The 27,825-nt window shown below is 31.7% G+C and overlaps 2 protein-coding genes across 3 annotated transcripts in view; one reads left to right on the forward strand and one right to left on the reverse strand.

Moving 5' to 3' along the window:
* The window catches only part of LOC134683236 (sorting nexin lst-4-like), a 62,084-nt gene extending 53,318 nt beyond the window's left edge, over positions 1 to 8,766 (reverse strand). Inside the window, exon 1 of one of the 2 annotated variants that reach the window (XM_063542408.1) lies at positions 422 to 518. In XM_063542408.1, coding sequence (XP_063398478.1) covers positions 422 to 442 — 21 coding nt within the window. In that variant the 5' untranslated portion in view covers positions 443 to 518. Of the gene's footprint in view, positions 1 to 421; positions 519 to 8,706 lie in introns of those variants that run through there. The other variant, XM_063542409.1, reaches the window with a different exon arrangement.
* A 14,089-nt stretch (positions 8,767 to 22,855) lies between these two features.
* Positions 22,856 to 25,278, forward strand: LOC134684131 (complement C1q-like protein 4). Its single transcript, XM_063543413.1, has 2 exons — positions 22,856 to 22,946; positions 24,821 to 25,278. Exons 1-2 carry the CDS (start codon positions 22,856 to 22,858, stop codon positions 25,276 to 25,278), a joined length of 549 nt encoding a protein of 182 aa, XP_063399483.1.
* The last annotated feature ends 2,547 nt before the right edge of the window (positions 25,279 to 27,825 follow it).

Raw genomic sequence — 27,825 nt, forward strand, 5'->3', positions numbered from 1 at the left:
TCCTATATTTTCAGAAAGGCAATAAAATGTAATTGTCAATTTGCATGTTAAATATATAAATGTGAATTATCAAATTATTATGTTCTGTATGGTTCGTTTAAACATAGATACATCTGTTGGATCCAGAAATTTTATTGGTAATAATATGCATTGGCAGACTTAATTTTCTTACATGTCTAACAAGTCAATATTAATTTATCATATATAAAATATATACAGAAATAGTCTCACTGTTTCTTGCCAAAATACTTTCCATGTTACAAATACTCTTGCATATTAACATAATGTATACATGTAGCTTTAAATTCAATATATTCGATACTTCATTGTTATACATACAAATATCATTGTCTATCATCAACATGATCAATTCGGATTATCGATAATAATTCTGATATTTTTCACACAAATAATGTTTTACCTTCATTCCTTTCTGAATCATTTTCCAACAAAAAATATATCTCTTCCTATTTTCGTGTAAAATTGAATAATAATAACAAATTTAAAATCACCTCAATCATTCAATTGAACTGATCATAACATGAGTCACAAATTATATTAAATGATTTAAACAGAACCACCTTATTAGTAATAAATATACTGAGGTGATATTTAAATGACTCAAATTAACGTCTCGGTCAGTAACAAGGGTTTATTTACCCGATTATTAAAGATGTTCTAATCGTAATTCATCAAAATTAATCATTTCATTTTTTTGTCTGTTTACCTGCTGGTTGATCATGTTGATGAAGCATAAGTGATATGTATTTAGGTTTAAATTAACCTTAGGCAATGATATGTTGAGAAAAGTATACTGAAAGATGTGAAAGAAGAATTTCAAGGTTTTACCTACGCCTGTTAATTAGGGACATAAATCCTGATACTTATAAATTTATATTTATCTATGTAATTGTCAGAGATTCTAAAATGTACTGTAAACCAACTTATTTTCGCGACTTCATTGAGACAATTTTAGAATCTCGAAATTAAATCGCAGCGAAATGGATTAGGAAGAATTAAACTCAAAATAAAGTATCCCCAAAAATAAGTTGGTTTACAGCAATGTTAATAGTCTAACCAGTTAGACAAGGAACAAGGGACCTGGGGTCCCTCATTCATTTCATTCAGAACTGTATTCTTAAATTTCTGATGTCCTTTTTCTCTATTCATGCTAGCTATTCTTTATATTTTATCACCCTGTTTTAATTCTCTATTATGTCTGTTGTTTATTTTAATGGCCCACTATCTCTTAGTTCTTTATTATTTTGTTGGACATGAAATATTCAACTTTATAACAACTGGACAATTCTGACCCCAGACAAACGACAAATGAACTAGGAATGAAACCAATTTGTCTATCAATTCATGCCAAATTAAAGATTCTTCTTTGATCTTGGACTGCACATAAATATATACATGTATATAGCATTTTTAAAATGTAACCATGATTTAAGAATAGATTCTACAACTCAGCATCAAGTGTGATACAATATTTATCACCTCAAACAGTTAAATTTTAAAATTTTAAAAAGTGAGGCTCAACGAGATATTTATCTGTTGATGCACGAGATTTTTTGGTGCCCGGAATCAGTTTCTCTATTTATATTTATACGATACACAGACAATCTTAATCCTTCTTTTGAATGACATATAAGTATCATCATTATAACATGATATCACTATAGGAAATTCAGAGAAAAGTAAGAAAAATTGATGCCATAATTGAATTTTTACCAATGAAGAACAGTCATGACAGTGGTCAAATGAATCACACATTGTTTAAATGAAAATAATCAACAGGTCAGGAAAAAGTTAAATTCATTAGATAAATAACAATATTGCTAAGATTCATCAGATGATGGGATTTAAACCTGTTAAACGTTTTGCTTGTTTACTTACTTTCACCTTTTTAGTCAAGTCATGATTTGTGTTTACATTGTTGTGTACCTATATATATATATATATGATTAAAATTTGAAATTAAATATACATGTATCATGATATATATGTTATTGTATGTACTGCTCAATTTGTATTTCTATATATCATATGTATATCATATACAGCTTCTGTGGTGTAATGTTCAAATGTGTAAATTACTTTTCGGGCAGAACTAACTCTGATTTTTTACAAATTTTACTGGTTGTGACCTCTCAGAAATCATTTATAAATAAAAGGGGAATCTTTACTGTGTCCATGGGACTCACATGATGCTATAGTGCTTGCATATCATATCAAGTTTTCAAGGGACATAACTGAAGAACAGTAAATATAAAAGTGAAGCTACCAAAATTTGTAATTTATCTGAGTTTTGTAGTACATGTAGTTACTATTGTGTATAAGTTTCATAACATTTGACGGAGGCAAAATTACAATGTAAGCTTGACAACAGAAATGAAACATTCATAAATTTTTCACTTTGTAAAGGAGCATAACTCTAAAAAGGTTTAAGTGACACCAGTTAAAATAAACTTGATCTGTTTTTTGTGATATAAATAAGTAATATATATATTTCATAACATTTGGTTGAAGCAAATTTACGTTAGCAAAACAGAAACGAAATATTCATCAATGTTTCCCTTTGTAAAGGTGCATAACTCTAGAATAGTTAAAGTGATACCACTGAAATTCAAACTTGATCTGTTTTTTTGTGGTAAATTACATTTTGTAAAAGTTTCATAACATTTAGTTGACACAATTTTGTTTGAGGAAAACTAAAGTTGGAGAACGGAAACCAATTATGGGGCGTAAGGATGTATGTTACGGATGGACAGACAATAGTAAAACTGAATGCTCCCTTCAATATGTCTGCCTGATAGAGCTTCTTAAATTTAAGTTATCGTACAGGACTGTCAGACTGACTGTGAGTGACAGCATTTGCAAGACAGTTAATGTATTTATAATAGCTAATATTACGGATTACAAATGTGTCGAGGTTTGTGATTGGATAACAACACAGAGATGTCAGTGTATATTCAGGAAACTGCCGGGGTATATATACGACGTTTTGATCCCCAATTGGAACCTCAAAAACGTCATCATAAAACCGGTTACTATGTGACGTAGTCATAAGCTATCAGACTGTCAGAGGCTCACAGAGGGAAAGGAATGACGTGCTTCAGTCAATAATACATTTTTGATACAAAAACACGCAATTTACACTTTTAATACTTAAATTTAATGTAAAAAGTGTTATTATAAATTATTATATACACGATAAAATTATGTTCACAGCAAATTAGAAAATCCTTCACGTATGCTGATCATATCAGGTTGGGTTTTTCAATATATATGTGTTGTCAACAAATACCTGCACTGGAAAATAACATTTAGTCAGGGGTAATCCGTAATATATGTGTTGTTCAGGTCTCAGAAAGGGTATATACTGTGACATTCCCGGCTTAGGGCTTATATCCCCTTCGCCTTCGGCTCAGGGGATATAAACTCTAAGCCGGGAATGTCACAGTATATACCCTGTCTGAGACCTGAATAACATATAACATATATGGTATAAAGAAAGTTGGTTAGAAATCAGCTATACGAAAAATGCAGGATCAATTGGTCATTCGAAGTGAAAAACATTATGTCAGTTATAGGACTAGAGAGCAATTTTATTACAAAACACACCTGCGATTTATTGATGTGTAAAACATTGCTCAAAGATAAATGCTCTGCAGATTCGCAGAAAGGTTTAACAAACTTTCCAAAACTACGAACATACAGGCTCATAAAATCTGAATACTGCTGTGAACAATACATTGAACTTAATCTTAACTATACTGAAAGATCCATAATAGCGCAACTCAGGTGTGGCATTCTTCCACTCCGGTTAGAAACGGGTCGTTTTGTAGGTGAAGACGAATGTGACTGTACGTGTAAAATGTGTAGCAATAACTGTGTGGAACAAATTTCATTTCCTTATCAACTGTAACTTTTATAACAATCTGTGACTGCAACATTTTTCACAAATAGACAATTTATGTATACTATAAAATGAAGAACAGTTTAAATTTTTACTATGTCAACATCGGAGAAAAACTGCTAAATATCTATTGCAAGCTTTCAGTAAGAGAAAACACTTTTTATATGAAAATTTTCAATAACATTTATTTATTTTTGTTCGTCGTACCATTGAAATTTATGTTTAAAGTGACTTATAGACGCAAAGGGTCGGGTGTTCTAATTATTGTTTTTATATCTCACTGTATTACATGTATTATATAATATTTTGTGAAAAACACATGTCACTATAATAAATAATTTACTTACTTACCTTCTTACTTAATTATACAATTTTTTTTATTTCAGACAAAATGAAATGTTTGATTTTTATATTTTTATATAAGAACCAAGTTATCAAGAATGAAAAAAAATATCTATCTAATGGGAGATAACTATATGTCATGCCCAAGATAGGGTGGAAAGTTGAGGCATACCAAATACATATTGACACAGTATGAGGGTCGTGATGGGGTACCTTCATGACGAATAACGGTAAGAGTTCTTGCCAAATGACATTAGCGGTAATTGTTGGTGTATGACAATAAAATGTACTCTTTCTTTTAGACGATAAACTTGATAAAGACATCGACTGATTTTGATGAATCACGTTAATATATTTCCAATAATGACGATAAAGATAATTATTTGAGACCTCTGACGAATCATGATAAGGATATTTTGAAGAATAACGATAAAATTTTAACCAATTTGATGCTAGCAGTAGCTGAAATGACTGTTTGACGCCTTGCGTTAAAGGGCCTTACTTCCCTCCAGTACTTATTGCTACTCAGTTGATTTATAAAAAACGTATGTTACTGATGTTGAGCAGAGTACATTAAGAAGCACTAGAAGTGTATAAAGTGTGTAAATATATGTATTTATAAGGAAAGTTTTATTAAAAACTAGGGCTATTTGCCATCTCCCTGGACGATTAGATGGTGTTTCAGTTCATATTTAGCAGTGGATGTGTTAAGTTATCATGGTTATAATATATGTGTATTCAATGTTTCCCAGAGATAGAGGGAATAGTATTATAACAGAACAGAACAGAACAGATTCACTGTCCATAATATTCCCATGGTAAATAGTGTATAATTTTATCAACATTTTAGTCCTGTCCATAGAGTCAGAGATATTTCCACCTTTTTAAGTTCACATAAAATCCAACCTGCATGTCATTTCAATACACCTTATCGCTAATCCTGGCTGACCCAGCCACTTGAACTTTTGACATTATACACAATCACTTTTCCATTGTGGCGTCAGATATTTTGTTTTATGATGTCAAAATTTTACGGGAACCTGAGTGATATCCAGTAATGACGGACAAATAGCGATAAGCAACTTCGGAAGCAAGGTGTCAGCATTCCGGACTTTCCTTAAGTTCTACGTTTGATAGCAGAGTTTATCAATGTTTATGAGCTTCTGTCCTTGCTTGGAAGTTGAGCGATAAGGTGCATGTAACAGGGACAGTCAACATTTAGAAGAAAAAAATGGTCTCTATAAAATGTCTAAATATATAATCTAAATTTTAAATCATGGTAATTATCTGAAAACAAGCAGCTTTGATCAAACCCATTATGAAGAGATCATGAGGAAGTATAAGAACATCAGTAAAGAAATGTTTGACCAGGAAATGGAAGATAAAGAATACAATGAACCAATAGATCCAGATGAACTAATAGGTGCCATTCAAAGTTTAAAAAATGACACAGCACCTGGACCCGATCAAATTTTTTCTGAATTATTAATGAAGGCAGATGAAAGCTTATACAGTGTGTTGTCATACGTGTTTAACAATTCTTGGGAAGAAGGAAAACTTCCAAAACCTTGGGAAGAAGGAAAACTTCCAAAACCTTGGAAACTAGCAAATGTAAAATTTATAAGGAAAATGGGAAAGTCAACATATAATAACCCTTCTTCATATCATCCAATTAGTCTCACAAGTATACTGGGTAAAGTTATGGAAAGAGTAGTAACATCTAGACTAGAAGGTTATATAGAGACCAACTCCATATTGGATCCAGAACAAGAAGGGTTTCGTCACTATCGCTCTACTGAAAATGCCTTGTAAAGTTTAACTCAAAACATCTTTAATGCCTTTAATAACAACAAATTTATATTAGCAGTCTTTATTGATCTTGAAAAAGCATACGACAGTGTTTGGAGGGAAGGTCTTCTCACAAAACTTTATGATAATGGTGTTAAAGGAAACATCTGGAATTGGATCAACAATTTTTTAAAGGAAAGACAAGCAAGGTGTGTGATTAACAACCATAAAGGAAGCTGGTTTGAAACCAAAATAGGTCTCCCACAAGGATCAGTTATAGCTCCACTTCTTTTTAATATCTTTATCAAAGACATTTTTGCTAACCTACATTGTATCATGTAAAAAGTGTAAATTTGCTGATGATGGTACTGTATGGATAAATGGAAAGAACTTGAATGACATGGAGAAACTGGTACAAAAGGATCTTAACATAATCCAGGATTGGACCAAAAAATGGAGAATTAATTTGAGTATTGAGAAAACAGAATATTGTATATTTTCAAGGAATGATCTAATAAAGAAAATGAATTTACAACTAGAAGGTAAATTGCTTAAATATAACTGTAATCCAAAAATATTAGGAGTCACGTTAGATGAAAAACTATCATTTCTCAAACACATCAAAAATGTGGAGCAAAAGGCACATAAAGCAATTAGCCTACTTAGAATGATCAAAGGAGTTGCAAAAGTCTCTACAAAAATTCTACTTCAAATTTACCAAAGTATTGTCCTTTCCACCTTAGAATATGCAAGTAGTGTTTGGCAGACCTGTGAAACCAATATAACAGACAAACTGAACAAAATTCAACGAAAGGGATTAGCTATATGCCTTAAATTAAGGCTTAATGTTACCCCAACATCAAGTGTAGAGACTTTGGAAGTAGTTTCTGGAATCCTACCAATACATCTGCGTAGAGAAGAAATTGCAACTCGTACACTTGCAAAAATCAACTCATATGATATCTCCATTCCAATAAAACAAATCCTGGATGATTGGAAAACAATTGACATCCCTGAAAAATATGTATCTCCAGTGGGAAAAATGATTCTTCAGGCAGAAGACATGAAGGTATGTACAGGTGTTGATGTAAATGGTATAGAAGCAGAATTTCAGTTTAATGGGTTACAAAGATATAAATCTCCTCCAGATTATTGGAAAAACCTTGGAAATTCCAAATCAAGATCAACAGACCAAAAAAATGTTGGAAAACACATAATAATGGAAAAACTAATTTATCTTCCAGCAAATTCATGTATAGCATTTACTGATGGGTCCTGTCTTGGTAGTCCTGGCCCTGTAGGAGCAGGTGCTGTCATCTTTCCATCAAATAATCAACCACAAATTGAAATTAGTAAAGCTGTATCCAAGAAAGGATCAATACTACTCGGAGAACTGATCGCCATTAAACTTGTTGTTGACCACTTTTTAATATCAGAAAACAGACAAAACACAGACTCAATTACACTTTTTTCAGATAGTCAGACCTCCATTGGAATTTTAACTTTAAACTGGAAATCAGAAAATTACATCAAAGTCATAAGAGAAATTAAGAAAAACATGAAAGTATTAAAGATGAATGGAATTCCATTAAATTTTGAATGGACACCTGGTCATGCTGATATCCAAGGAAATGACATTGCTGATTCACTGGCCAAAAAAGGAGCTAAAGAAGCTGAAAAAATAGAAGAACCATCAGAAGTAACCAGGCAGGATATAAAACGTGCAGCAAGAGAAAGTGTTTTAAGAAAATGGCAGAACCAATGGGAATCTGTTGAAGTCAACGTGGCAGAAATTATTATAACTATCATCAAAAAGTTTGTCAAAAAATACCAAAAGATTTACCATCCAAATGGTCGTTTTCAATTATTACTAGTTTGAGAACAGGTTATTGTGATCTAAATGATTATAAATCCAAAATCATACCATCAACAGACAAAAACTGTTCCTGTGGAGAGCCAGAAACTGTAGAACACTACCTTTTACATTGTTCTAACTATGAGGAGGCTAGAGAGAGGATGAGAACATCTATTTACTTCATAACAGGAAATATACATATGGATTTAGACACCTTACTAGGAATCGATGAAGAAGACATTAATAGAGACAATCGAAATGAGATATTGTGCCATCTGGAAAATTATTTAACGGAGTCTGGTAGATTCAAAAACACTATACAGTAAAAAACACTATAATTCTAAATCAAAAATAAGTCAATTTTTTTTAAGCAGCAGCCACCATTTCAATTAATTACATGAGTGAACATTACATATGTGAAGAAACTACAAAAGAGGAAACGTACACAAGTGTTTACAGTGTCATTTGGGACACTTGCTAAAGACTAAAGATATGTTGGAAATAGATGTCAAAATCGGACACAATCCTGCAGATAATAAAAATCATGAGTTTGGTTCAAAATTCTGTGTTTATTTACAATTTCATGATAATCACATGAACTGTCATGTCAATTAAATATTTTGAAATGGGACGGGGGCGGGTTCAGCAATCTTTTTTGGCGAATATTTTATTTCCTGTTGACTTTTAAAATTGACAAATAATTCCAAAGGATTTTAGTGATTTTTCTTCTCACATAGAACATATGAAAATAATCGAAAACAAGATTATATCCCTAATTGATGGCTTAAAAGTGACTTACAGTGCTCTCTGCCATGACAAATTGCAAATTTTAATACGCCATCTATAAATATTGAGAAATTTTACAAGAGGGATAACTCTAATGGATATTGGGGGGTCCTGAGGATTTTATCTGATCAAGGATTTGTTTAGTATAAAAAACCTTGATATGATATAGGAGACGATACGATACCAAAGTTTTATTTTGATTCGATTGCACCTTTACCTTTAATAGTTTAATACAGGTAGCATATACATGTAAATAAACAAAAACAGAATGATATCAATATAATATACCTGCTATTTCTAAGATTATTGAAAATGCTATAGAAGTACAATTAGTACAGTACTTTGATCAATTTTTCAGTCTTTTTTAGGCAACTTTAAGATCTGGTTTTGGATGTCAGTCAACTTTATTAAGAGTGATTGAAAATTGGAAATTAGCCTTAGAACAAATACCTTGCAGCTATCCTTATGGATTATATTGCTATAAATGTTAAATGGAGAAGACTTCATAAGTCTGTTTGACTTGTGTCTTATCCAATTTGTACTTTAACAAATAAAATATGTTTAAACTAAAAAAAAAAACCATCCTATTTAATATTTTTATTAATGATTTGTTCTTTTTTGTAAAAAAAAAATGGGTAAACAAATTTTCTTTGTATAATTATGCTGATGACAATACTTTGTCAAAGTCTGGAAATTCCTTACAAGATGTAATTTCTGCTCTTGAGGAAGACAGCAATTATTTAATACAGTGGTTTTCTTCCAATAAAATGCAGGCCAACCCAGAGAAATTTCAAGCTATCTCTCTTGGCAAAAAAACACATGATAAAAAGATTGTGTTTGATTTGAATGGTATTTCTATATCATGTGAGGATGAGGTTAAACTACTTGGAGTTACAATTGATTTTAAATTAAACTTCAATTTACATATTTCAAATATTTGTAAAAAGGCTGCAAGGCAATTAAATGTTTTGAAAAGAATTGGGAAACATCTAAACAAACTGAGTAAACTTACAATTTATTACTCTTTTATTATGTCTAACTTTAGTTGCTGCCCTTTGACTTGGCATTTCTGTGGGGAACAAAATACCAGAAAAATTAGAAAAAAATACAAGAACGAGCGCTTCGATTTATTTATGAAGACCATCAGAGCTCATACGAAACACTCCTGCAGATTTCAAACCTTCCATCAGGGCAAACAGACCCAGGGTGAACATGTTACTAGGGCGAACGGTCCCGATACCATTAAAAACTCGTAGAATGCTATGCGCTCAATTGCCTTGGAGACCTTTAAAATAATTAATAAAAATGTCCTTTATTTATTCAAGATTTAGTTGTAATAAAAAACAATTCATATAATTTCAGGTATGTAAACACTGCAAACCTCAAGTTATGGTAAAAGATCCTTTAGATTTGAGGCAGCACAAGTATGGAACTCACTTCCTAATGAGGCTAGACTCATGACTTCTTTTGAACAGTTTAGGAATTATATAAATTCCTGGTGTGGGGGTCAACAATGCTACTGCAGTTCATGTCGTTTCCACTCAGTGCTGTCTCAAAGCAGAAATTTCTTTCTTTCTTTTTAAAATGGCCTTTTGCTCTGCTTTTTATGCATTTATTGACTATATCTGCCATTAAAAATGATGCTAGTTCTTATATTTATTTATTTATTGTTTTTATGCTTTTAGTCTGTTATATTTTATGATCTTCAAGTGATTTGCTGATTTCCCCGTTTCAATGCACATAGAGGCGCTTGCCACATGAACTTTGACTCTGGAGGCTCACAAAATCAAATAGATTTGCTTTCATTATATTGCATGTTTTTTTTCATTTTTATTTGGTAGTATTTGCATGATGCTGCATGATTTTTTATGTGATAGTCGGTTAAAGAGCTCACCAGAGCTCATGTTTTGTCTGTTATTATATATGTATATTATATATGCCGACTCTAAATAAAATTTACTTACTTACTTACTTAAATATGATATATGTAAATTCAAAACTGACCGATCAGTTTTCAGTAAATTTAAACTAAGTGCACATTCCCTAGCAATTGAAAGAGGGCGTTATACCAACATTGAAAGAAGTAAACGCATTTGCTTATCCTGTAACAGACAAGAAATTGAGGATGAATACCATTTCTTCTCAATCTGTCCATGCTATACATCATTAAGGGATACCTATATACAAAATATTAATAAAAATCTTAATTTCAATTTTATTAAATTGCAGTCCACTATAACACTTAAGCATTTGACTGTACTTTTAAATAGCAGTCTACCAGTCATTATAAAAATCACCATAAAGTATATTAATGATTGTCTCTTATTAAGAACATCTGTATAACTTGTATTTCTTTTAATATGCAATGCCAACCTAATTTTTGTTTGTGTTCTTTTTTCAATTGTTCATGAACATTAATAATGTGTTAACTGTTGATATTTATAGCCTTTTTTCTTCTTTGCTGTGAATACCACTGTCACTCTAATATAATTGTAATCAATTTAACTATTGTAAGTTTATTGTCTTAATTTTGTATGCCATAACCATTTAATGTAAATGTGTTTGTGCGAATAAAATATTGTCTATTGTCTTAAATCATTGGTGGTAAGCGGATGGTACGACCATCTGAATATGGGAGACAACTCTAGGTACAAGTTTTTCTTTTCCTATTTTCGTGCAGTAAGGTTCATTTGAGTCAACCCGCTTGTCTCATATACACTTATCGTGAGTGCGTTGTTATTGAAACCAAATTTGACACATAAAATCATTCCAATTTTCGTAAAATAGTCATTCAAAAATTCGAGCATGATGGTCGTAACTTTAAATTGTGATGGGCGTAATGTCAACTATAGTATTTTGGATGATGGTCGTAACCGACCCAAGATGGTCGTAACTTTGAAAGATGACCGTAACTCAAGTATTTAGACAAATTTTATCAAATTATTATAAAAGTACTGTGCACATAACCATGTTAATAAACTCAATGTGTTACTCTGATATTGGTATGCAGAAATTAAGTTAAAGAATTATCAAGCATACATTTTTGATATATTCCAAACGACCATCATTTAGGAGTAACAGTGTGAATTGTGAATAAAAAAACCTGTGGTCCAGGGTTCATGGTATTTTCCATAAGAAAGACAAAGATGTATAGTGGATAGCATGGTACCAATAGGCGTATTCAGAATTTTCTAAAACCACGGGTAATAATTATACCTGACCTTCGACATTGCACCTTATAATAATAATAATTTTATTTGCAAAAATACACCCATATGGGTCAAGCAAACACAAATACAACATTTAATACAGACAGTGAAGAATTACAAATATAAAAATTTAAAAAAAACATAGTTATAAATGGTAATTAATGTAGCCTTTGATGGACATGGACCTCATTTTCGCAATTCTAATGATTGCTTTATAAAGTCACCAATTTCTGTCAAAAGCTCAGATTTAGGATTTAAAAGTTGTTTTAGCTTTAAAAGTGGTTGATAATTTGTAAAATCAGGATTTAAATTATTAATCTTTAAAAATAAGCAATCTCTTAAAGTTGAGTTTAGTTTGCAGTATAGTAAAAAATGGTATTCATCATCAATTTTATTACAAAGTTTACATAACCTTTGATCTCTGGGTACATTTTTATATCTTCCCATTTCAACTTCTAGGTTATGGTCACTAACCCTTAATTTAGAAATTAATTGTCTGGTTTTAAAATTTGATTCTTTTAATAAATAATTTTCAATTTTTATCTCAGTTTTTATTTGACCATATAGAAATAATTTCGAACTGTCTGTTATAGAAGAAAGTTTATTCAAGACTTTTTTTGTATAAAATTCATGTGATACCTGTTTAAACTTCATCTTTAAGGAATATTTAATTTTATTGTATGGTTTATCACAAGTTTCAAAATCTTTAGCATTTAATCCAGTCTCTTTAAAAATATTTAGAGCAAATGTATACCAACTATGAAAACCATCATTATGCAGGGACTTATTTAATTCATAGGCTTCTTTTAACAGAGGATTAATATCATGGGTATGAAATCTACAGAAATATAGCATAACTTGTGGTTTAATAAATGAAGCCATAGAAAATCTGCCCAGTTCTGTTTTGGCTGAAATATTACATGCAGTTTTCCTAAGTCCTAGGACAGATTTACAGTATTTATTATGAATCATTTCATATCAAAATTTATCTTCTAACGACAAAGTATCACAAACAGAACCATGTTGTTCTGAACGTTTCAAAGATTTAAACATGGATGAATTATCTTCCATAAACCATACCTCACTATTATATAATAAAACAGGTCTTATTAAGACATCAAAAAGTTTGCATGATAAATTAACAGGGATGGATTGAAAGTTAGAAAATCTACTTTTTAAATCAAATAGGACCTTCAATCCCTTTTTTGATAGTTCTTGGATAGCATTTTTAAAATTACCCTTATAGTTAATAATGTTTCCTAAAAAATTGTATTCTTTAGTCTCATTTAATTGGATGTTTTTATAGCATATCACAGGGGTGGGAGAAAATTTATTCTGAAACGTCATAACTTTAGTTTTTTTAGTATTAACTGTTAATTGCCAGTCATATCAACTTGACTACCAAATGACAATACGACTTCTTAACATCCAGGCTAAGAATAAGTCGTATGTTCTTTAATTCGAGTACGGACCTGCGAATTCGCGGGTATGGTCTAGACTCGATAACGACCCGCATAACATTATTTTGATTCCATACTTTATGCTCTTTCGACTTAAAGTATCAATTTTAAATTATTGTAGATTCCACCTAGTAGATACATATAATAGTTTTTAAAAAGTTTATCTTTTCAATAGATGCAAAATATAAAAAAAAATCGGTTTACTGTTATTTCATGTGATGTCAAATTTGTTAAAAACGCCTCTTCTTAATTCGTAACTAAGAATGATCATAACCACGCAGAGCTGTGTTTCTTGTTTTAAAATGAACTCTACACTTTTGAGAAATTTGTATTGTTATTGAATTTAACCCATTGTCAAGAATCAGTCCGGTCTGTAATGCGCATGCGTTACGGGACAGAGGTTTTATCGATGAAATCGGTCTGTTGAATTAAACGTGGAATTTTTTTTAATTGACGATTTAAACCTTTTCTTTTCATAAAATCCTTTTGACTTTGTTATATTTGTGTTCATCAATATTTCAGCAACAAGATGATATTTTTGTTTATTTTTCGGATTTGTCTTTCTTGAATGATACCAATTTTAGTTTCAGTCATAAAGACTTCTTTGTTGTAAAGTCTTATATGTGAAATGTAAATTATTACCAATAAGGTCACATCTTTAAAAAATAATTTAAAATACTTAACCAATGAACATTAAATTGACTTTGTTATCATATAAAAGAAGAAAGATTGTTCTATCTTTTGATATAAGTTTCAAAGTTTAAAAAAATGTTCTTCATGCGAACAACTTGAATAGAAATATGAACATTTTAACAAATTTAAAGAAGAACGTCACGAAATGTGTAAACTGATACACACAAGAATTAAGATGTTGTACATGATCACAGATTTTAATTATAATAGATAGCGAGAGCTGTCGTATTTATACTCGCCAATAACGTTTTTATTAATTATTTTATTTCAATACACACATAATTATAGTTGTTACATATTTGATTATATATTTCAATGTAAATATATTGATAAATACGACGTCAGCTCAAAAGTTGATTCAACAAGCATGGCATAAAATCTTGGTTGTATGTCTTTAGCGAGGAAAAGACCCGTTGCAATACACAATTAATGTATATACCTGACCATACCTGTTACATTCGAATAAAATAAAACGCAAAATAGGCAATATGTTTAAACGAATAATTCAAATGTACTGTCGTTTTAATAAAAAAAAAAAATAACCATGCAATATTGTTTCCTCCATGATTACATTATACACACACACGCATCAATAAAGTTCAGATTTGTTAATTTAAACATGTCAAAGAGAGTTTCAGGTACACGTAGACATAATAAACAAGAGTAGGTGGTCGACTTAGCCGATAGAGTGTCAGAAATTATGTTTACAGAACAGGAAAATGATAATAAAAATGACAATTGTCCGAAATATCGGCAAAAGATTAATCGTATTATAAGTTATGTTACATTTTATAACTGAAAATCAACGATGACGCTTCACATGCAATTGCGTACTGAAAAGGAAATCAATTGGAGAGAGTTGTGCTTTTGGGTGGTGCTTTCGATAAAATGGTTGACCAGTTGAAAATACCTTTTGAAGCAAGGAATTGTATATTTAAATATACAATTCCTTGATGGAATTAAAAGTCAATATAATACTTCCATGATATGTACATAGTATGCGGTATTTGCATTGTCCACTTGTTATATTATAAAGTAAGACGTTTGATAACCTCCCGCGGAGTACATGTATGATAAGGAGAAAAACGACTGGTAGTCGATTGATACAATATGATATTTTTTACTAGAATATTTTTCTAATCATTGCATCTCATATTTGTGCAATGATTAATGTGAGTTTGGTTTATTTCGATCTCTATCTACTATATATGCATACTTAAGACTGTTTGGTGTCGAAATATAGTTTATTTCATTAAGAGCTGTTTATTATGCCAATATTTTTTAATAGAAAGCTTCCGTTTTGGATATTGACCCCCCTTTTTTCTCAAATGAAACAAATTGTTTGTTGATTTTATTTCATATGTCAACTAATGTGTGCCTTATTTGTCATGCATGGCGTTGTCGGTGTTTTTAAGGTTTTTTTCGACTTGTGCGTCATGACTGTCCCCATGGTGTCTGCGGCCTCTTTTATAAAAGACAGACCTAAAGGATAATGCCATCAAAAATAAGAATATAAAATATGATTTATCATTTTATATCAATCAACGAAGAATCAGAGTTATTCTCATGACCCAACACTAGGCTTCTGTTTATTTTTGATTTTGCACACTAAACAGCTTCCAATTGCTTTTGAGCATTTCCATATGCTCAAGTCAATGGGTGTTTCGGATAAGCGAGATTTCTGAAATAAGAATGTTTGAAGGCAACACTTTTTTTAAGATGTACAAAATACAAAACTGTATTCAGCCCTAATTCTTTTTTTAAATAAAACATTATTTAACTGTTAAAATGGCAGTAGTTATTTTATTATCGTAGTTTGGAGAATAATAATAAATAATTGAATTATCATCGTTTGGACATAAGGAGAGAAACTAATCTTATCTTAATTTGGATATAATACATAATACACATAATCAAGGAATAATAACTGTTCTTATCCGAATTCGGATAAGAAGAGTACATGACGCACAGAGTTAAGTATGCAGTGTGGAGATCCTTATCAAAATTCGGATAAGTACTAGTATATTTAATGTCAAAATAAAGTCGTCTTGGTCGTTATCCGAATTCGGATAAGAAGAAAAACAAATTATACTAAGGAGATTTTTTCTTTTTTCTTTTCCGAAATAATGTTACCAAACAAATTGATTGGTTGATTGATTGATTCATTAACTTTTGCTTTTTCATGTGCATGTACATGAAATATTTGCCAATGAACGTTAAACAAGAAACAATCAAGCAATCCGTAGCTCAGAAAATTAATCACATGTAACTTTATCACCTTTATCTAAATTCGGGAAAAAATCTTGATCGGTACTCATATGTATAATTTATCTTATCTTCTTATCCGAATTCGGATAACAACCAAGACAAATTAATATTAAATTTAGATATACTTTTCCCAATTTGGATAAGGATACTCATTGCATACTTAATTTTCTGAGGCACGCAATCTATACTGCTTATCCGAATTCGGATAAGAGCATTTTTTCTCCTTGGTAATGTGTTTTTTTCTATTTTATCCGAATTCGGATAACATTAGATTTTTGTTGATGTGTACATTGTCGATCTTTTATTCCTTAGATTATTCGAGAACTCATGTTCTTTTTTATAAATAAAAAGGTGACCGATCAAAGTTCTTATATCAGAATTTTCGCTTATCCGAAACACCCATTGACTTGAGCAGAGGGAAATGCTCAAAAGCAACTGGAAGCTGTTACTAGTATTCAAAACTTGAGTTCATAGGCTTAAAAGTTGTCAAAGTTTGAAAATTGGACTTTTATGGTTATAGGCCCTTAACAACTGTGGTTTGCTTTAATGTCAGAAAAAAAAAGAGCCGCGTCTTGATGGTCACAAGAAAACAATTTCTTCTAAAAATCATTTCTTTCTTTACATGTATTATAGACATTTTATTGATAATTATTCATCATATAACAATGAGATTGAATTGTAATTTAGATTACCGTCCTATTGTTCCTTCATTTTAAACATATAGTATTGGAATGGGTAAAAACACATTTTCGTAGAGAAAAACACACTTATTTCTTTAGTTGCAACTTATGTTTATAAATGTGCGAATTATATACCCGAATTGTATGACTTTATATATCCGTACCAAGCCAGGACCATGTACACTGAGTCAGAGACTTTCTATACTATTGCTATTAGTATAGAAAGTCCCTGACTGAGTACTGCCATCTAGACGTTGTTTGGTTATTTCTGGCTTTGGGTTGCTGTCTCTTTGCCGTTAACATCATCTTTAATCATAACTCAAAACATATTTATGTTATGCTTGTGACGTGACTACTTTGATTAATGTTGCTCTTTTAGACGATTACCGATTTATTAAATGAACAAAAGAATGGAGAGCTATTATGACTTAACTGGCATCATTCCTCGCAAAAAAAGAGTGATGATAAAAAATATCATTTAAAAAAAATAATATAAAAGACACTTCAAGTTGGTTAATTGTTACTAATAGTTAACGTATCAAAACTGAAATAAAATATAGAGAATGGAAACATGGAATGTGTAAATAGGACGACTTCTTGTTATAGATGCGTTCATCAGAACGGGTTTAAAAACAATTTCAGAAAACTAGACCCAATTAACTTGAAATGTTAACAGAGTCGGTTCTTGATATATTATCAATTTCCATGATATAATCAGAAAATTTATTGTGTATGTTTATAACATGATTTTAAGATAAGAGACAACAAGTACAAGGTGTTAATTGCCAGACCTCGATATTGAACTACACACGCTGGGATGGATTGATAACAATGTTAGCAAGAGTTATCGGTCCTTTAAATGAATTTATTGACAAGATTGGATTACCTCCCTTAAACCGGACTAATTCTTGGCAATGGCTTTTAACTATTTGCGTTAATTTTATACAATATATTTTAAGTAACAGTGACTGGTCATTTCGTTTTGTATGGGTTGTTTTTTTCGATTCGTTCAAATTTTCTTCCCTTTCGCACTTTACAGGTACCCTCTCTTCACCCCTTTTAGTTTTTATCGTCAACTTCACAAATATATCATATAATATATTCATATAATAAAAGACACGTTTAATACTCTTGACTTGTCTTATTCGGTCCTATTGAATAAAGAGTTACGACCATCATTTTTGTTGTTTTAGTTAGGGAGCTACCATTTGATTTTTATGGGGGGGAGGGGGGGGGGGGGGGGGGGGCAGGATGAAATTTGAAAAAAAAGGCAGGACAGGATTTTGAGTAAAAAAAAAGGCAGGATGAGTAACTTGGCAAAAAAAAAGACAGGATGACAATTGTTGTAAAAAAGTCAGGATAAGCTAAGAAAAAAAAAGGCAGGACCGAATAGACTGAAAAATATTTTCAATTTATTTAAATGTCCTTTGAATCGTCCTATTTTCTTCAAAAGCAAAAAAAAATCATTTTCTCCTATGTTCTATTTTAGCCATAGGAGCTATGTTTCTTGACATACAAAGAAATGAAATATAAAATTTATACTAGATACTCTGAAACTCATTTAGCCTAAGTTTGGCTGAAATTGATACAGCAGTTTCAAAAGAGAAGATTTTCTAAAGTAAGTCAACATGATGAACAAATTGTGAAAAAAGTCTTTAAAGGGCAATAACTCCTAAAGAGGTCAATTGACAATTTTGGTCAAATTGACTTATTTGTAGATCTTACTTTGCTGATCATTTTTGCTGTTTACAGTTTATCTTTATCTATAATAATATTCAAGATAATGACCAAAAACTGCAAAATTTCCTTAAAATTACCAATTAAGTGGCAGCAACCCAACAATTGGATGTTTGATTCATCTGAAAATTTCAGGGCTGATAGATATTGACCTAATGAACATTTTTACTCCATGTCAGATTTCCTCTTAATGCTTTCGTTTTTGAGATATAAGCCAAAAACTGCATTTGACCCCTATGTTCTATTTTAAGTAACGGCGGCCATGTTTTTTGACGGATCAAAAATCAAAGCACACACTTTGTGCAGGATAATCTAAGGAACAATCATGCTAAGTTTTAACCAAATCCATTCAGTAGGTTAGAGGAGAAGATTTTTTAAAGTTAGCAAATATGATGAACAAATTGTGAAAAATTGTCATTAAAGGACAATAACCCCTTAAGGGGTCAATTGACAATTTTTGTCATATTAACTTATTTGTAGATCTTACTTTGCTGATCTTTTTTGCTGTTTACAGTTTATCTTTATCTATAATAATATTCAAGATAATGACCAAAAACTGCAAAATTTCCTTAAAATTACCAATTAAGTGGCAGCAACCCAACAATGGTTTGTTTGATTCATCTGAAAATTTCAGGGCTGATAGATCTTGACCTAATAAACATTTTTACCCCCGTCAGATTTGCTCTAAATGCTTTCGTTTTTGAGATATAAGCCAAAAACTGCATTTGACCCCTATGTTCTATTTTAAGTAACGGCGGCCATGTTTTTTGACGGATCAAAAATCGAAGCGCACATTTTGTGCAGGATATACTAAGGAACAATCATCTTAAGTTTCATTCAAATCCATTCAGTAGTTTCAGAGGAGAAGATGTTTGAAAAATTGTTAACGACGACAGACGACGACGACGGACGCCAAGTGATGAGAAAAGCTCACTTGGCCTTTTAGGCCAGGTGAGCTAAAAAAAGGGCAGGACACAATTTTTCATCCTAGCCCCCCCATAAAAATCAAATGGTAGATCCCTTACGACCATCATGCTCGAATTATTGAATGGTTATTTTACGAAAATTGGAATGTTTTTATGTATCAAATTTTGTTTCAATGTCAACGCACTGACGATTAGTATGTATGAGACAAGCGGTTTGGCTCAAATAAATCTTTTACTGCACGAAAATCGGAAAAGAAAAATTTATCCCTAGAGTTGTCTCCCATTTTCAGATGGATCCGCTTACCACCAGTGATAATTATACATTCAGTTACAGGGGAAAACTATGAACATATGAACCAGAGACATATATATAAATACAATTGTATGATATGTCTCTGTATGAACCCAGTTGAAACGGCTAGAAAAAATATTAACGTTTATAGATATATGAGAGACAAAGACATGTAGTTCGAAAGAAATAAGGTGTGATATCAACTTTCCATATATATATACATGTACATGATGCATGTATATATAGAACATATCTCTCTGCTATCTGGTATCCTGTCTCTGCAGATAGTTATAAGCAAAGCCAGATGTTATGTTTTAAAATATCTAAATTGTAAGATATGATATATTATATTTCAAGCTTCTTTCAGTTTAACTTTCTAGCTGTTTCCTTCAATTATTGAAGATAATTCCCCGGGCGTCGACTATACAATTTGATGATTACATTGTCATGATTGTAGCAAAAAAAATATATAAAAGAGACAAATCAAAAATCAAAATATTGTATGTACTTGAAAAATTACATTTATATAAAACAATATACATGTGATAACAAAAATAGTTAGGAAAACTATTATAAACGGCCTAAGTTATGTACAAATATTGGACGATCGCTCGATATCGAAAACCAAAAAAACGAACAAACGACAACCACTGAATTACAGGCTCCTGACTTGGGACAGGCACATATATACAGAATGTGGTGGGGTTAATTGGTTCTATTGTCTACTGGGAACAAATGTAGGGACTGCAGCAATTTCGTGCAATATTTGATAAAATAAAACAAGTCTAGCTGCATCATAAACGCTTATTTCAAGTGTGTACCAATTTAAGACTGTCGTCATTTCAGTGGCTGAACTGCTGCTATGTAAGCGATTGCATGAGAAGTTTTCTGAACTTTTTTATATTGGGAAAATTGCTGTTTTCAGTGATGTGGCTCCCAAATAGTTGAGCAGAACTCTTATTTTGGTCGGACAAGAGCTTTAAATGCATAAGCTAATTAGTTTTAGATGAGGATTTTTTTACTTGGGGTTTCTACGAATAATAGTTATCAAAGGTACCAGGATTATAATTTAGTACGTCAGACGCGCGTTTCGTCTACATAAGACTCATCAGTGACTCTCAAATCAAAATAGTTATAAAGCCAAACAAGTACAAAGTTGAAGAGCATTGAGGACCCAAAATTCCATCCAAGAGACTGATTCGCTTTTGGTGTCATGCTATCGACATGTTTATCCCATTTAAAGTTTGATCGAAGAGTTAGGCCTATAAATATTTTGTAGTCAACTTTTTTGTATAGAGTGATAGTGTTATTTGTAAGTGAAGGTTTTTGAGTTACACCGAGAATGTTGCATTTATCAATTAATTACTTATTACTACAGCATCTGTTTCTATTTCTTTACCTTTTACTCAACTCTATTGACTAAAGAAATTGGTGGGTATACCAGTTTGAATTGCTTGGTTCTGTTCATTTTCAATGGATGTAAAAGTACCAAATCACGTTCAACTAGTAAGCATTTAACCTTAGTCAAAATTTATTATTATATTTTTTAACTGCTATATTCATTTTGGGGTGTTTAAATACGCAGCTTCTGTTGTAATTACTCTACCGTAGTCAAATTTGAAATATTTACAAACTTAGCTGAAAGCTAAAGGACGCCTACGGGTGCTGGAGTTTCTCGCTACATTGAAGACCCATTGGTAGCCTTCGGCTGTTGTCTACTCTATGGTCGGGTTGTTGTCGCTTTTACACATTCCCCATTTCCTTTCTCAATTTTTATTAGATCGGTCAGTGCTGTTTATTTGGAATGTTTATCGTTCTTGTAACATCGTAACTGTCGTCACCGTCTTTCGCATATTACTATTTTTATTTGAAGCATATCTTTGCACTCTCTGTTTTAAAGTTGTAAATAGCCATATAACCTTTGTCATGTTTAAAAAAAAATAGAATTGTACAAGCGTCTAAACTATGATGTTCGGTTTAACTGTTTTATGGTATAAATTTCAAGATTGTTATAGTTTGAATAAAAAAAATTGATATGATTCATTTTACATCATAATCATATACGGATGAAGGATATCTGTTATCCGAAATATGTATGAACAATTACATTTATAGTTTCCTTTTTTTAGGGTTATTGGTGCTGTTTTGTACACTTTTTAGGCGTTTCTATAACTTTTTTTAATGTACATGTATCGAAACTTGTAATGATCCAGCGCCCTCGTGGGGAAAATTGTTGACTATTATTCAGACGTTTTATATATATACATAAAGCATTAAACAGGCAAAAGATGTGAAGGGGCGACTGTTATGAAAGGCATTGGCAGACAGAGGTGTTAAATGAAACTTAACTATTTAACATTCTGCAGTAATAACCTTGACTATAAGGCCTACATTTCGGTTTTGTTGCAAGAGGAATAAATTTACAAGTCATTTCCACTCTATAAACGCTTCTATAGGCTACGGGTATGGTTCCGTGTAGTACTTGCAATCTTCATGAGGGAAAAATTTGAAGCCAACATGCATGTCAGTAGTTTTTATTTTTTGTCTTTTGATCAAAATTTTGTCGGATGGCTGTGTTATTGGCAATCAAACACCATCACCTTATATTAATAAAGTTTTAATACATAAGTCTACTTTTTGACCACTTGAATTTAATTAATTATTTACAATTCTAAAACCAGTGGCAAATATAACAAGATCATTCAGGGGCACACATGTTTATGAAATGATACTATACAACATAAAGCTTATACTATGACCAAGATGAAAAATATTTTTAACTGTTTCCTAAGTTTCAAATTTCATAGCATTAACACGCAAAAGTAACATTATAGTTTTGAATATCATAGGTATAAAAGCTGCTCCATTGTAGATCACGCTAGAATATTTCAGTCGTTATGTCTCTAACAAGCATGTTGATTTCTTGGATTGTTGTCTTTTATATGGTAACCTTTGCAGACGCGACGACCTCGTGCCGAACAGCAGACGGTAAGTTGGTAAAGTCTACAAAGTAAAATAACAATAAGTAAAACTTATAATGCTTCACCTTTTCAGAGGGTATGTGGTTATCTATGATGAGTTACTTTACAACCACTGGGTCGATGCCACTGTTGGTGGAGTTTTAATTCCCCGATGGTATCACCAGCCCAGTAGCACAGCACTTCTGTACTGACATGAATTGTCATTGATATGGTCATATTTATAAATTAACTGTTTACAAAACTTTTGAATTTTTGAAATACTAAGGCTTTTCTACCTCAGAAATAGATTACCTTAGTTGTATTTGGCAAAACTTTTAGGAATTTTAAAATTGGTTCTCAATGCTCTTCAACTTCTTACTTTATTTGGTCTTTTTTACTGTTTTGGATTCGAGCGTCACTGATAAGTCTTGAGTCAGTCTTTTGTAGACGAAACGCGCGTCTAGCGTAAATACAAAATTTGATCCTGGATTATAGATATATGATGAGTTTATTTATCTATATATCGCAGTATCATAAAATTCACGTTTGCTTTTTGTTTTTTGTATTTTTGTGATTTTATGGTTATTATCTTTTGACTTATATAATATCAATAGTATACAGATCATATAGGTTATATTTCACTACTCGTGTTATGCAGATTTTGCAAAGGAGAAGCATTATAATAAGTGTATCAATTTTGATTATCAGTGCGTATCCAAACAAATGTAATCCTCGATCGCAACTCTTCGATCGGCTTTAGAAAACCCATAGTGTTCAAGCGAAAGACGAAATCACATCAATATAATTGAACGGGAGTTTGACATCAAATTTTTAGTAAATGATAATGGCAGTAATAGAAACCAGCATTATTAATTAACATTGTTGGTATACAGATAAATCGCAAAGCTCAGCCAAATAATTATCTCAATAGAAACTCCATGACAATCAAATTTGTTGGTGACCCCTGCCTCTGTTTCTTCACTTTACTCTTTGTTTAACACGTTTTAAGGCATTGTGACTTCGAACATGTTGGTCCTTTAATGATAATTTTGACCGGACCGTGAATTATCATTATGATTACACCTTCTTTGACCCAAACAAACAAACTTGGTAGTAAACAAAATAAACGAAATATGGTTAATGTTATATGAATATCAATCCTGCTTAACACTAGACCGACAGGCTGAGACATATTTTAAAGTGCAAGGTAATAGTCCATAAGAAGGTATTTTACCTTATATACCCGGAAACACACTTTTCTGACTCCGAGCCAACCGGTCTTTACTCTTACTCCTTAATGTCACGTGCTAAGCGGCAAAGCAGCAAAGCAGCAAATATCAATGCGACTGTCCTAAAAGTGAGAGGTTTAGCGCTATACAATCAGGTTCAATCCACCATTTTCTCCATTTGAAAATGACTGTACCAAGTCAGGAATATGACAGTTGTTGACCATTCTTTTGATGTGTTTTATCCTTTGATTTTGTCATTTGATTAAGGACTTCCCGTTTTGAATTTTCCTCGGAGTTAAGTACTTTTGTGATTTACTTTTTGAAAGTCATTAGTTTGGCTGGACCGGGATTAAACCATTAACCTTCCGTAGTCAAGGTGAACACGCTACTACGATACAAAAAGCGTTATTCATCGAAATCAATTTATCCGTTGCACTGTATCAAACTACAAAAGTACAATATCAATTGAGTAGACAGTTGCGAATGAAACAAAAAATGTACTAGTATCCTTTTTTTGCTTCAGTAAGCTTCCTATATAAGTATATAACTATTTGAGTATTAATATATAAGTCCCGATCGCAAATGCGATACATATATTGAAACAAATGTCCTGTTTTCAATGGGTGTGATTTAAGACAAATTCAAAATGAAAACACTTTTGAAACAATTTCAGGTCAGTATGATGTCACTGTGAAATACCGTGGTAAAAGAGGTACAGAAAATCCTAAATCGAGAGTAATTGCATTTTACGCCTTCATGTCGAAACCAATCATGAGCCCGGGCATTGGTCACCGACTGGTATTTGATGTAGTAAAGACAAATCAAGGTGGAGGATATAATAGCCATACAGGTGTTTTTGTCTGTCCAAGGACTGGAACATACGTTTTCGCGTGGGTTGTGAGACTTGGTTCTGCATATCAATCCTTTGAGTTGATGGTTAATAACTCCGTGTATGGATCAACCTACCTTTATAATAGCAAAACCCGCGCCAGTGTCACTGGTACAGTTGTTGCGCATGTGACGGAGGGCGAGAGCGTTTACATTCGTATGCACTCTTCCCACAAAGGTACGGGTGTACTAAATAGTAATGAACACGGAAGAACAACATTTTCTGGATGGTTACTGAACTAGACAGTTTGATTTTTATAAATGCAATCTCTGAAAACCTTTTCTAAATATTTATTCCTTATAGATTATTTATGTTTTTTTAAACGAGATGCATTTTCTCTTTCTCATCTCATCGAAGGGCGGAGCCCTGAGATGAGATGAGAATGAGAAAATGCATCGAGTTTTAAAAAACATAACTAATCTATTTATCGCTATTATTTGTATTTTCGAATATCATATGATTTAAATTTCAGTAAAAAAAAGTATCTTATCCGATGAAAATGCATTTTCTTTTGTGGTACTATTTTTTTTAGCGTAGGCTTATTTGATATAAATATGTAGTCGCTCAGGTAGTTCATTCATTTGAAAAAAGATGTCTCGTCTGACAATCCGGCGTGTTCAAATATGGCGAACACCATTTTCACTGTTGATAAGGACGCAATGTTAGATATTGCTACTACCACGAAAAATAGCGTTAAGTAAATATTTGAAGGGAAAATTTTTATAGAAATACTGAAACAAATATTTCAAGTTATACATGGAAATAAAGATAGATTTTTAAATTTTCACATTATGATAGAGAAAGAATAAAAATACAATATTCATAGGCTTAGGAAGACACAGACTATCCGAAAAACGTTTATTTAGAATTGTCACATGTAACAAACTAAAACCATAAAACTCGAACAATTCGCGAAATGTTCACGCAACTCTTCGAAATTTTGCATGAACATTTTATGACGTGATATATTTCAGTATTGGTTGTCTCCATTTAAAATTTGCATACACATTTTCAAAAGAATATGATGCACGGAAATGTCCCATCGGAAATTTAATTTGGAAACTTGAAGCATTTCAGTTCAAAAATAAAATTTTGACAGATAATTCATTAAATTGTAAGCACGATTGTTTTGTACTAAGTGTTAGCTCCCAAAATTCGAATTGGAAAATAAATTGAGCTAGATATTCAATTCAAAACAATAGATTTGCAATGTCTTGCGGAAATGTCCGAGTTAAACTTTCATGCCTTCACAAAACTTTTACGGCCAAACAAACAGAGATTTGATTTCGTGAAGATTATTTTTCGGCTTTGATAACTATACAAATAAAAAGTACTTTTAAAGAAGAAGTTGGTACATCAAATAGCATTAAGATTACAGGGTTATCTATAAAAGATACAGATTAATGAAAATGTCTTGCAAGTTTGTCCGTTGTCATAATTTGACGTCGCCACACGCATAATTTGCTAGGGACGGCATGAACTGCATTCGCGTGTTCCTTCCTCCAAAAGTATAAATGTTTCAATCAAAACAAAATGATGCACACATTACAAAAATACACATCTATTAAACGATCAAAAAGTAAGAAAGCTTCAGTATCATAAGTATAAGCTATATATTGTATGACACTACTTGGATAAAATCATACTCTGGTTGAATATATAATGCAGCAATATTCCTCCAAAAGCACATAATTACTAGCAGTAAAATTGAATATCCTATGTTAATTATAAAATCATATTGGATTAGATTCTCATGGCGTTTATACTTGTGTGTTATACTTTGTATTTACCCAAAAAGGAACAATTAGATAAAGCGCATTTCCAATTTAACGTCATTTTTCTGTTACACTAAATGGTAGCAATATCTGACGTTGCGTCAAGCTGTAATTTGGTGTTTCTACGTATCAAAATGAAGTGAAGGGTTGACATTATCATGTATTTTCAAAGCAGACGAAGAAATATACATGTATGAAGAAACTGTACATGCAGACAGACCTACGATGATTTCAAGTAGACTTACGTAAAAAAAGGACATTTTTTATTTGTTAAAAACATGATTACTTTTATTAACTTCCAATAAATTATTTAACGACAAAATTCACGGTAAAATATTAAAACGAGATATCATCTTTTATTGTTGACATGATCACAGGTATTTGGGGCATGGACCCCCCTTTTTTGTACCTCACTAAAAAAAAATTGTTTATTGTTTTTTTTAATTTATTTACAATATTCTACAATTTATAAACATATATCAAGTCTCAACAATCCATTGCTAGTCGATTACAATATTTTTTTTACTATCCATACGAGCCCAAGTGAAAAAAGAAGCTTCTTTTTTCACTTGGGCTCGTATGGATAGTAAAAAAAATATTGTAATCGACTAGCAATGGATTGTTGAGAACATTGCTAGTCGATTACAATATTTTTTTTACTATCCATACGAGCCCAAGTGAAAAAAGAAGCTTCTTTTTTCACTTGGGCTCGTATGGATAGTAAAAAAAATATTGTAATCGACTAGCAATGGATTGTTGAGACTTGATATATGTTTATACATTGTAGAATATTGTAAATAAATAAAAAAAAAAATAAACATTTTTTTTTTAGTGAGGTACAAAAAAGGGGGGTCCATGCCCCAAATACCTGTGGACATGATAACATTTTTTTGTATAGTTCCGGCTAATCTTTTCTGATTGGCTGAGACTCTAGCGCATGGATTAGATTAATACGCTGTTGCTAAGGACCTTAGAAACTAGCGATAATTTTCATTCTCACTCTACACGAGTGAT

This window comes from Mytilus trossulus, chromosome 9 (genome assembly GCF_036588685.1).
Source record: "Mytilus trossulus isolate FHL-02 chromosome 9, PNRI_Mtr1.1.1.hap1, whole genome shotgun sequence".
Lineage (NCBI taxonomy): Eukaryota > Metazoa > Mollusca > Bivalvia > Mytilida > Mytilidae > Mytilus > Mytilus trossulus.